At 37.6% G+C, this 12,815-nt stretch overlaps 1 protein-coding gene across 1 annotated transcript in view; it reads left to right on the top strand.

Annotated features, from left to right (window-relative positions):
- Positions 1 to 4,126: 4,126 nt before the first annotated feature.
- Positions 4,127 to 12,815, top strand: part of STK31 (serine/threonine kinase 31) — a gene marked incomplete at its 5' end in the record, with an annotated part of 28,622 nt that continues 19,933 nt past the window's right edge. Inside the window, 10 exon segments of the mRNA XM_057365440.1 lie at positions 4,127 to 4,221; positions 5,234 to 5,266; positions 6,058 to 6,178; positions 7,873 to 7,971; positions 7,974 to 8,044; positions 8,046 to 8,227; positions 8,912 to 9,048; positions 9,911 to 10,078; positions 11,164 to 11,167; positions 11,986 to 12,097. Coding sequence (XP_057221423.1) covers positions 4,127 to 4,221; positions 5,234 to 5,266; positions 6,058 to 6,178; positions 7,873 to 7,971; positions 7,974 to 8,044; positions 8,046 to 8,227; positions 8,912 to 9,048; positions 9,911 to 10,078; positions 11,164 to 11,167; positions 11,986 to 12,097 — 1,022 coding nt within the window.

A 12,815-nucleotide genomic window follows, 5' to 3' on the forward strand; every position in this document is an offset into this window, starting at 1 on the left:
CAGAGAGGCTAATCTGTTCCTTTAATTTAAATGCACGACACATCCAAGTGTCTAATTAATGTTTTAAAAGTAGCTCTGCCGTTAAATTCTACAGTTACATGTTGCTTTAGCCTAATAAGTGAAACTACTAATTTGAGCTCCCTCTTCTGGCCCTGGCAAGCAATCTGTTCTACACATCCTCTGCTTGGTCTTGAAAGTAAATGAGAAWTTTACAGTGGAATCACAAGAAACAAACAAATGCAAATAACATTAAAAATAAAAAGAATAAAAATACAGAAAAAAATTATTTCAGTTTTTCATAGAGATTATTAGAAGCTTAATAGTGGAAGTTTATTCTAGTTCATAAGTACTTTCCTACTTATTCCTGTGACTATATCCATGATGGAATTCAGTTCTGGAAATCTTTGTGTGTATTGCAGAAGTGAGTTTTCTCAAAGCAAAATATTGTTAAAGAGAGAGGTTTTAATAATTACAAAAAGGCTTTATTTTATATTCTTTTTGATGCTGTTAATATAATTTTCGGAAATAATGTATTGTGGCTTTTTTTGACATTTTGAGTTGACAATATTTGTCCATTTTAAATGTTAGCACAGTCAAATTCAGGTCTACTGAACTGTACTTTGATCATCACAAACTGGTTTTATTAAAGTAATTCAAAATATTATTCTATGCTTAAACTTATTTAATGTTTGCACTCTGATGATACAAAACAGTTATTACATTTATTTAGTGATGTTTCTTTTTAGTTGGAAAATGTGTTGGATCATAAAAATATCAATAGAATTATATACTGCTTAGGAGTTCTGGCCATTTTTCACTCAYGTTGATGATGTCCAAGGAAAAGAAACCTGTTTTCCTTATTAGAAGGCAYGTTTTTGACTTCTTAGTATTTGCACAGTACTTTTTTTCTGAAATTTTATTGATATCTATATGTGAAAACCAGGTACAATATATACCATAAGATTGCTGTTCCATAATGTGAAAACTGGACACTGATGTTACGTCTTAAGTGAAATTTGAATTTACCCTAAAAAAAACAAGAATCATTTTGCAGGATCAAAATTGCAGCCTCCAATTCTATTGGAAAGTTTCTTTATATGCACTTTAGAAAAGAATTTTTAAAAAAATTATAAAAACAGAGAGCAAGTGCTAGTACATGTGCTGCTAGCAGTGCTCATTAAATAAGAGCTCGGTGTAACAGGTACTCACTGATGGTTTGTTTTCCTGAGAGCAGCCATGARCTTTGAACAAAATACCATGGGACAGATAAGTTACCATTCAGCTGTGTGATTTATTGGGTGGGTGTATATCTGTCATCCAGCTGGAAGCATTAACTGTTTCTGACCCTAATCCAAGGAATCAGGCACAGGGAAAAGGGTTTGTTCTCTCATACATGAACACTCTAAGCTGTTAAAGCCTGACTGCACCTGGGCAATGCTTAAACACACCTTATTTTTAAAATAGYTGGCTTTCAAATCAGTATTTTTCATTATAATAACATTTCTAGAGTCTGCAACAGCCTTTTTCACTAATTTTAATCATTCTGTGAAAAGGCTTAGAGGTGCCTTGGCTGTTTGTGATGGTGGGCACTGGTCAGGGATCCAAAGTGGAGTGCAGGGAGCTGCTCCCCGTTCTGTGTGTTTGTGATACTAAATATAAACCACGTCTGTCTGTCTCCGGTTGGGGAGCGAGGGGAATGCRATGTGTGAATTCACAACCAGTAATGGCATCCGTGCAGTTACTTTGTCAAGTTGTCAGTGTCTCTGCAGCATGTTGTGCATATTAAATGGTTGGCAGGTCCCGTGACTGTCCCCGAGCCTCTCAAGAAGRGGTTTGTAGCCATGTGGCCTTGGAAAAGAGACAACTTTGCAGGTAGTGATATTTGTTCTTAGCACAAATATAATTGCAGAAAGCAATAAAGGTTTTCCAGTCTAAAAGACCTTGCACAGGTGTACCTGTTGTGGGGCTTTTTTTTTTTTTTTTTTTGTTACCAAATTTTTTTTTTTTTTCTAGAAGCCTGCTCTTGCCTTATAGCCTTTAGCATATATCTTCTGGTAGAAGGAATCATTACTTGCTCTACACTGGTGTCAGCTCTGATTTTCCATCACCATGCCCATGCTGGGCACTGATCCCACAGGCTCCTTTAGTTACCTCCCGAGGGAAGGTCCCAGGCTCAGCCCTAACACGTCACCTGCACAATGCTGTGTCACCAGCAGAATGGACACCTCACACAGAGTTTATTGGCTGAGTCACAAGGTGCAGAAAGGACCCTGTTGCCTTCTGAAMTCCTCAGAGAGGATCTRGATGTGGCTGGATCCAGTCTTAGCCCCAGACTTAGCCAACAGTTTATGTCTCAAGGCTTCTGAAGTGTAAACRGACATTTGTACAACTTTGTCCTGCAGACATAAGGATGGCAAAGCAGATATATTTATATAAAATATTTAATTTATTATGATAATTATAAAACTATATAGTCTTAATCAGACTGTGTAGAAGCTGTAACTACTAGTATAGTTCAGTGCATTGCTTCAAGTAATATTGAAGCAGTTATATCAAAGTAATTATAGGAAAGGTAGCAAAACCAGTTACTCAGTAGAGATTGAAGTTATTGATGTTACCAAATCAAAGACTGTGGGCAAATCTCTTTTGCTCAGCCTTGAGGAGTAACCTTGAGGGGCAACCCCAGTTCAAAATCTCCAAGAAGAGGGATGCCAGAGGACCCTGACATTAAAGAGTGGGACTGGGAGTGTCTCCAGGCCAGCTACGTGACAGTAGTTTTAGATAAGTTATCAGTACTCTCACTTTTTTGTTCCTTTATCAGGCACTTTACCAGGCCAGCTACATCTTCACCTCACTCGAAGAATGCTTAATTTTGTAGCTGATGAGCTTTCAGCATCATTCAACATCATAGCAGCATGAATAGCTTTGTAAATAGGGCATTGTTCAAGTTGATTTACCCCCCATTTCAGGGAGAATATCTTGCTACACACTGGCTGAGCATGTTCCAAATTATTTGATTTTAGCTTAGGTGTTTAACCTTATCCTCCCAGTCCCAGCAAGTTTCTGTAGAAGTGAGAACAAAAGATAGCATTTAATTTTGAAAAAAGAAAAACTATCTAGTTCAGATTTCAGAATTTCAAGTACTGCTGTTCAAACTTCAACCAGTTACTCTTTTCTCAAATGTCAAAAATAATTGTTCATCAAATGAACACATGATGAATGAGAATCTSTTGCACAAATAAGTTTGTAGCTCTTTTTTCTTGAATATTTGGTGGGCCAAAAAAAAAAAAAATTGAAGGCTAAAATATCTACTGTTGACTGAAGAATACTGTAGGAGGCAGTGGGARTCCTGCTGGAAGTGGATCTCTTGCCCTAAAAGCATCGATTTTTGTGTAGGCAGTCAGGGTGTTGGAAAGGGAAAGAGAGAAAAAGTAAAAATCCCCAGACATTTAATGGTTTTTGTGTTCTTATTGTGGCATTYTGAGACTCAGTCAGAGTGCTTTAATATTGTGAGGCACAGAGGTAGGAATGTGCTTCTAAGGTTAACAAAATGTTCGGTTGCACAGGGGTTTTCTTTCCAGCTCTGAGCTCTGGATCCTTTCCTTTGAATAACAGGTAGAATGTTGTCTACCAAAAACAATGTTTGAGGAGTTGGCTTTGTTTTACAGAGGTTCAGATACCAACTTATAGCTGGAGAAACCCCGCAAACCAAACCCCAAGTCTTGCTTGTAAAGAGAATGAGGGGTATGCCAGAATTGTTGTCTCCTTTGATTAAGGAGAGAAAGAGAATGGATGCCACACACATGTTACAATATGTGAGGAAGGATTGATAAAAAAAGATCTGTGTACTGCTAGCTGGTAATTAAACTGTTAAAAATGTTCATTGCAAACTATTTCTCTGAGGTACATTACCTGTCCTGATCCGTTTCATTAATTCTTGGAAGAAAATGAGAACRGGCTTGCAAATGCACCTAAAATTATGAAGACTGAAAGCTTAAGGTGGGGCATTACTTGTCTCAACAGCAGTGAGACTGTTTTGATTTAATTTTTGGCTGTTATAAGCCATCAAGCACCTATGAAAAATGACAGCTAATAACTTGTATACGCTCTCCACACTTCAAATGTCAGGAGATGTAATGACTTCTTGAAAATAACGTGTGTGTTGACTGAAGTTTGTCCTCAGACTAATGCAGCTTTTGGCAAACAGGGTTTTAGCAAGGTAAGTATTTTGTGAATTTTGTTTTTTACTTAAATGTAAAAGCTTTAATTCTCTGCAGGTACTTTTAAAGGTACTTGCTTGCTCTTGGATTATGCTGTGGGTTTTATTTTCTTAAGTTCTCTTAAACAACTGTTTTCTCTCCTAAAGAAAGAGCTTATTTTGTGTGAGCAAGCCTTGCTGCAGTTCACACTTCAGTAAAATTATGGAAACACTGTTTAGGGTTTTTTAACACTCAGAAAATACTACAAGAAKGTAACATGCAGAATGTTGAATTCTCTTTCTTTGTGCCATATATGTTATGGGCTTTTTTAACAAGCAAGCAATGCTTTTTTTCAGAGACGTGGTTCTTTGCTCCATTTGAAAAACTGCAAAAGATCCTTTAAAAACTTGTAATGTTGAATGTGCTGAATAAAGTACTCTTGAGAAGATAACAAGGACATATTTAGTAGCAGTTCTATGACAAGCATAAAAAGGACGATGGCAGGTTTTGGTTTTGTRTGTGAACTACTGGTAGTTTTGCCTATTGCAAAGTATACCAAAATTAAAAGATGTGTCTGAACTTTTTGTTCAGACATATCTTCTACATTTTTCTTGGAAAGGGAAGAAAACAAACCCAGCATGTGTATTCTGTGGCTGGCCTGTTCCTTTGTCAGGTGTATTAARATGTCAGTGTCAATAAAATGTTGTAGTAACACATTAAGAGAAAAGCCATGTGAGGCTGCTGTGTAATGTGTTGGCATTTTTCTAGCATATTCACAAAATATACTTCGATCAACTTTTTTGCGATTACAGGATTATGTTTTTGAAGCATTAGCATATATATTTATGAGCGATAAGATATCAAATACATTAGTTTTTTTTTTTTTCCATAATGCTGTTGGAGTAATTACAGGAAAGTGTGAAAATAAGATCTGCCTTCCATTCCACAAATGCTGCCTGGAGACATACTTATATTTTCATATTGGTACTCTTGATTCTTTTCCCCCCTAATTTTCTAATTCCTAATTTCCAAACTTATGGTGGATTTTTTTCTGAAGGCARATGTTGGTACAGCAAGAGATCAACAGTGAATAGGCAGGAACTATTTTATTGAAGTTTTTAATTGTATGTCAGTTCTGTGTACAAGATGATAGCATAAATGGATCTTTCTCTTTTTGAAACCTGCTGYGTGAATGCATTTTAAAACAGTGGTTATAAATGTGGGACACAAATTCAAGTGACCTGGAATTTTAGAAAATAATAATGARAAGTCTGGCAAACATGATGTATTTGCAAAGTGCTGTTTGTATCTCTTGATAAAGAGATTCACGAGTGGTTGTTGGTAAGCAATGTAATTTAATTTCAAAATTTCTGTCTGATGAAAATGGTAGGCTTTGTGTGACACATTAGTGTTGATGGAAAGGACCTGAAAGAGCTGCTAATCAGCATTARCAGACTGATACTGGGGGCTAATAGYTCCTATTTAGAATGTTAATGTCTACACAAGCTGTTTGGCATGGAAACATTAGATTACATTGCTGGCCATGAAGAAAGCCTTCTCTACTGCTTCTTAATTGTAGCCTTTAGGGGAAAAAATGCAGGAAAAAAATAGCAGAGATCTATTCTGTTACTGAAAGTTTAGTCACTAAGCTTTTAGACAGATTCCAGTGTRAGAGATTTCTGTAACTCAGTTCTTTCCTCCGAAGGGTATCTGGCTTTAGTATGGAAGATTCCAATCTCTGCAGCATGCTTGTATTCTAGTAGTTGCCAGTGCAAATTTCTGTAGGAGGTTTRCCTAATCTCTGCTGATTTATATGTTATTTTACTAAGCAGTATCAGGTGACTGGAAAATCTTAAATCCTGAATAGACCGAACATATTTAAAATTCCACCAAACTTGGGATGTCTGAATGTTGATGAGAAGTACAGGCTCTGGGCATTGCAGATACCAGCTAATCAGAAGCTAAACATGTGTGACCAGGTGAGAAACAAATTTTAAAGAATTTAGATGACAGGATGTGTAGCAGATGTTCCCAAATACCAGCACAGTGTTCCCAAATACCAGCACAGTCTGTTACACTGAAAACAGGGAAAGCTGGGATGGACTGTCTGATCTGTTGCCATGAACATGCTCTAGGAATTAAATAGTTTAGTAAAAAGGGTTCAGGTTGTGCTGGAGAAGTGTTTTTTAGAGTATGATTTGCCTCAGGTCTATTTCTATCKGACCCAAGTTCTTCCTGGGGCCAAGGAAACAAAGTACCTCTGCTGCTTCTCCTCCAGAGGAAAAGAACACCTCCCTTGGTCACAGAACCAATAAATAAATATAAATGATAAATTCAACTGCGCCTGTGAGCTGCTTGAATGCTTGAGTGTTGTGCAAACTTCTGGTCAAGAGAGARAATAGCAGGTGGGAGTAGGAGCCCTGTTGTCTCTGGCCAGCACTAAACATGCAAGGCTCAGGAGTTGATGCCAACAGGAGTTGAAAAAGCTTASAGCACTTCTGGGTGCACTGGTGACTCTTGGACAAGTTCTGCTAGTGGCAATCTCCCTTTCTGGGACACTTTTCCCAGTCCTAATAACTGGTCTCTTCAGGGATGGGAGCTGGCAGTGCCCATGCTGCCCTAGCCCTTGCCTTGGGAGCAGATGCTGCCAGAGGAGGAGAAGGAGGCAGGAAGCTCCTGTCCAGCTTGCCCTGTCTATCCATCTATCAAACAGAAGAGGTTCCAAGAGCCCTTGTGCATGGCCTCRTTCCTGTGGTCCCATTGTTGCTAAATGTGATTACTCAAAACAGATGAAAATCTGTTGTCAATTCCCTGGAGTTTTGTGTCGGCTTTTTATTTTTTCTATTATTTTCTTTCCCCCCCCCTGCTCTTTAATAGTTTGAATTGCTTGAGCTACCTTTTAGTTTGCTTGCTGTGTAGCTTTCCAGACCCTACACCTTCCACTCTTAGCTTTCAGCAAAACTGGTTTGTCAGAAGTGGAGGGCAGTAAGAGGAAAACCCTGTTAACAAAAGATTCCTTTCTCCCAGATGTCCTGCAAARGTCCTGAGTGCATTCCCCAGTCTTTCAAAACTGTTTTTCTTTGACATTATGATGACAGTGGTAGCTGCCAATTCTGGCATTTCCTAATTTCTATATGAATATTTTCAGTAAAGTAGATTTCCATAATGCACATACACATAATACTTTATTTGTTGCTATGTTCTATTTCATCTTCTGGATCACTTATTGAAAAGCTACTTTTATAATAATTCAAATTTTAAAAATATGTTATCCTTTTAATATGGTTTTTATATATTATATCTAATACTGTTAAATAGTTGGTCTATTATCCTCTCAAAGAATTGGATAACCCAGTTGCCAGCTTCTATTTAGAGTTGATGAGACTTTGGATTTCTGTCACTTATGATACTGAATTCTTCAAAACTGAACATTGAGGGAGAGAACATTAGACTTGTTATTGGTGTTGAAGTCCAGTCTGGCATTGACACTGACAAAGTCAGGTACAGCTGTACCTGTACAGTTAACAGCATTGTTTCAGAATAAATCTTTTGAACATAAGATTTACCTACGCAGCTCTTTGGGTTTTGGTTTTAAATATGTTGTCTTTTTCTCAGAAGAAAGATGATATACAGAGTGTCCACTACACAACTTGATTGTGTTTTTATTTCAGAGGGAAAGAAGTTTTTGAACAGACAAACTTTTGAAAAAGAAATAAATGTACATCACAAAGCCAAGCAGAAAGATGGTACCATTGTCGCTCAGACAAAGTATTAAAAAAAAAAGATATTGGAGAAGAGGTGGTCAAGGCAGGGTTTACTGAAAAATGCATGTCTCCAGGAAACACTGAAGTGTGGAAAAGTAGCTGTCACAMAAATCCAGCACTGGGAGACAGAAGTTTCTATTCTGCAGTGGGTAAACAAGTCTAATCAAGCACTGTACAATACCCCAAGAGGATGCTCTGACTGAGTATCTGCCAGCTCAGGGAATCAGAATTTTATGAGAAATCATATATTTGGCTCAAAGAAAGGTAGTGGAATGTCACAGAACACTTGGTGTAAGTGATCTGATCATCTTGGTTGCTGTAATAGGGGTTTATGAGAAGATAGGAGTGAGTATCTGAAATAGAAATTCAAATTCCTGTCTTTTCAGCAGCAGTGAAAGGAAATTCATGTGAATACGTGTACCTGCTGTGGTGATGGGAAGGAGGACATTAATCTATAGAAAACTGTTCATTAGTTGTGTGGATGGTTGGAGAGATTTCTCTTCCTCATCTGATTTTCCGAGGCAGACTGTTCTTATGTAACTTAATGCATGATTTAGAAAAAAAGGAAAGGGTAGCAGCTTGTAAGTAGAGGAGAAGATACCAGAAAGCTTGCTTGAAAGTGAGGATTGCAGGACATTAGGCCTATAAGCACATTTTTGCAGTGATAGGCAATTCACTGTTGTTTATTTTAGCAACTGTGTAATTTCCATGGGCTTGTCCTTGAGGCTTTTGGAAGCTATGCCCTCTTTATTTGTCTCTATTGAAAACTCACTGGACACAAACGTGGATTGTAAAAGCATCCTTGCCTCCCAGGACAGACCCATGATGGAGATTTAGCTGTGTGGGAATGTAACAATGTGTGCTTGCATGAAATAAAGCCAGATATCTCAGTCGAAGCAAGCTTTAGGGGATAACAGTTTCTCTGCAACTTGTAATTACATTGACAAGAGGTGGTGCTAAGTTGGCAGATACAGCTGTTGTCAGAAATCTTTTTAAAGAGACTTGTCCTGCAGTTGCTACGGTTGCCATGGCAACAGGCTGCTGAGGAAAATGCTTGTGGGTGGAAAAAGGGTACTTGGCATTCGGTAAGTTGAGATGACATAACAAGTCTAATGTTCTCCAAAAACACTTGTTTAGAATTTGCTAATGTTCCATAATCTGAGCATTTTRAACATATTAATGAATCACCTGAGGCCACACCATGTACCGGAACAGTATCCAGTTCTGGTTTAAAGTAAGATAATTTAGGCAAGTCTATGCTGTTAACAAATACTCATACAAAATAAGATGCTCTCCAAAAAAAGTCTGAATTTATAGTAAAGTGTTTCATACTGAATTATTTTGATACTCTGTTCTGCCCAGTTTTTGAGTTACAGTTATGCTGAGAATCTGATTTTAAAAAAGGAAGAAGGCTTTTTTTTTTTTTTTGGCTCAGGTTTGAGATACTTTTATGTACAAAGCTGCCCTGACTGGCCTGAGCAGGCAGCAGCCAGCAGATTCTCTGTTCCATTTCTGTGTGTTTTGCACATCACAGGCATTTTTGGGGTAACACGCCTGAGAAGGAAACAAGCTACGATGTACCTAAAGCCATGCTGGTGAGGATGGAGTTGATGTGGGGTGTCGAGGAGCTTTGGTGGTATTCAGTGTCATCCCAGTACTCAGAGATAGATTGCTTCACACCACTCTTCTTTGCTAAAAAAACAACTTTTAGGCTAGAGAACCCAAACACTAACCCGATTGTGCTTTGGCTGATTTAGTAGATTGGAGATTTGAACTACAATGGACCTTGACTTTTCCAGGTCTTGTATTGTGTGTATTGTAAGGTACRAGTGTATTGTAAGATGATTTTTGGATGAAAAAGACTTTTGAGTGACTGGTAAAACACAAAGAGTTTTCAGTAAATTATGGACTTCTAGAATTAATTCTCTGTAATTTATTTTTTAAAAGGGAAGGATGGTGGCTTCTACCTCAGTGCCAGGCACCAGACAGGCACAAATAAGACCAGATCAGAAACTGTCCAAAGACAAAAGCATTCTCAAAAGGGAGAGCACACATCTTTTGCAGAGGCAGAAGGAACTAGAACTSAAGGTTCRAGAGCTGAAATGTAAACTTYGGGTATGTGGAARTGCAAAGTGGACATTTCTCAMTGTGAGTGTTTCTGACAATACTTCTGTCTYATGGTCTCATCGTACTGCAGTTCAGCTGTGGAGGGTTGTTTGGGATACAGAAGGATTAAGCTGTTTGAGTGGACATTTGCCTTGGTCTGGGACACTCTGTCACCTTCTCAGTCCAGGCTGGACCCCACCTTCACTTGGTGTTTGTGCCTACCTGACATCATGCTTGATGGTTTGGATGTTGGTGTTCTGTTTGACCATGGAATTCTGCACTTTGTGACTAAAAATGGGCTTTGTTTGTAGGGATGTAATCTTTCCCTTCTTTTTTTTTTTTTTTTTTTCCCTCCATGTAGAGGGAAAAACAACTTTCTGTGTGTCTGCCTAAAAATTCTTAAGCATCACAGAATCATAGCAGCTGTGGAATTTTAGAATATGTCCTTAACTGCTGCTAAATAAAATGGATATTTTTGTTTCTTTCCTGACATTATCTGAGAAGAACATTGCTTACTAATAGTTACTGATATGGTTTAAAAGGCTGTGAATGGTTTTTAGTGTGATAAACAGCAGAAATATGAAGAGATTGTATGAAAAGATGTTATGCTTGCGTGAATTCAGAAAAATGTTGTACAAACAACAGATAYGAAAGGAAAATCTGCCATTGTGTAAATCCCTTTGACATCCCCCAAATCTGAACTTGCAGTCAGCTGTTTCTTTTTCTTGCAGACTAAAACCAGTCATAACCAGCTTTGCTGCTTGCTTAACTTTTCCTAGAACATCTATATTTCTACATATACTGGGCTGTCATTGCGTGGAGCCTCCATCCACTGAAGATAAAATGTTTCTGTACAAACTAAATTCTGTGCCACAAAATATGTGTTTGCAGCTAAGAAAAAATGTTTGAATGTTAGGAAATCTTACACACAGTCTGGTGATTTTGTAAAAAGACTGTTTTCTACAAATTTTAATTACTATTTTGTGTTGAATGGAAGTAAATTACTTTGAGAGAAAATGTAGTTGATATTCTTTTAAGTGAGAAAATATTTACTCCCCGCTAAAAACACTGTGGTAGGCAATGATTTATTTGAGAAAGGTGATTTGTGGTGGTGGCTTCGAGGGGCACTTAAAAAAAAAGTGCCCATCATAAGACTTTGGATAGACATCTGAAAATTCAAAACTATTTAAATCCTTCTATTTTGTTTTTGTTTSTTTGTTTTTGTGTTGGCATTCTTGGTTCTGTTTTTTGTTTTAATATCATATAAGTGAGTCTRAAAGGCTGACAACATTTAAAGGCTGTTTCAATACCTGAAATGGATTTTCTGAAAACATCTCTGTGGAATGAAAGCAAGTGTTTTTAAATTTAGGTTGCCCCTTGWGGGATATAGCCTGATGCGGTGTTTGGAGTTTTTCTGGGGTCAAGAATATGCCTTATTTTGTCTTAAGAATATTCCACACAGGAAGGTCAGGCTGGCTGTACATAAAGTGAGAGTTTTCCTGCACCACTTTTAGTTGTGGCAGTGATGGGAATGAGGACTTAAATGAGGTCCTGGACTTGATATCCCTGAACTAACGGGTAGGAACATTTCAGCTGGGGAAGAAAAAATACCGTGTTTTSTGGAGAATTGCTGGCAAAAGCAGAGTAGTTGGAGAAAGGCAGTACYGAAATGAGCAGAAGGAAATTTACCATTAACCTTCACAAAGCTATTAAAGAAAATAGAWTTWTTTTCATTGGTTTGTATGTCTTTCTAGACATTTTGTTAGTGTTTTAAGAAGGGCCAGCTCTGTGTGTGTTCATCTTTAGTTTTCAAAAGTYGAAACTTGGTCTGTGTGTTAGTAGCACTGGCTGGCTTTTGATGTATYTTTCCCTGACTTTGTTGAAACACTGCTCCAAAAATTATAAATAATTCATAGAAAATGAAGCATCTGAGAAAAGTGCTGAAAGCTTTGAACAAACCCTACATACTTGTATTRAAATAAAAGCAAAAAGGTTGGCTGTTAGGGTGAAAACATTGAAAAAAGCTAGGTATATTTTTGGTTTTTTTTCTGAAGTAGGACTATTAATCATTGCCTTGCTTATCTCCTGAAGCCATGCCTGRTTTTCTTGTTTCCCAGAAGTTTAATTTTCTTAATTTTCTAAGAAAAATGTTTTTGTATGGAGAGGGGACCACTTCTCAAAAGCACTGCTGAAACCTGATTTTTTTGGCAGCTCATTGTGGAATTTGCATTTGCAYCTCTTGGTGCTGATTGGATGACTTTGGTTCCCTTCTGCCCCTTTACTGTCACTGTGGCAAGAAGAGCTTTCAATTCTGTCTTCAATGAAGTTGCAAATTAATAAATGCACATAGTTGCTAAAAGTAACTGGATAGTCAGAGTTCCTTGGGTGTTTGTGTTGCTGTGAGAGGTGCATCTCCTTGGGTAGCCCAAATCACCCTTCTAGTTTTAAAAGAAGAGACAAAAGTGCAGTGGGAAGAGACTTGAAATAGAGGTGAACATCAGCTCCTTTAAAAAGGAATGTGCATCTTGTTGTAGGAAAGATGTGTGTGAAAGATGACTTAAAAAATACTAATAGAGGAAATAGGACAAAAAGGGAAATTAGGAGAAGGAGGGAATTGCTGTGTACAGCTTGATCAACACTGAGGTATAATGAATTTATTTTTGGTCTTTCCACCTTCCTTGAAAGAAAGAAAGAAAGAAAGAAAGAAAGAAAGAAAGAAAGAAAGAAAGAAAGAAAGAAAGAAAGA

This window comes from Malurus melanocephalus, unplaced genomic scaffold (genome assembly GCF_030028575.1).
Source record: "Malurus melanocephalus ecotype Western Australia unplaced genomic scaffold, MMel_1.1 scaffold_53, whole genome shotgun sequence".
In the NCBI taxonomy this organism is placed as follows: Eukaryota; Metazoa; Chordata; class Aves; order Passeriformes; family Maluridae; genus Malurus; species Malurus melanocephalus.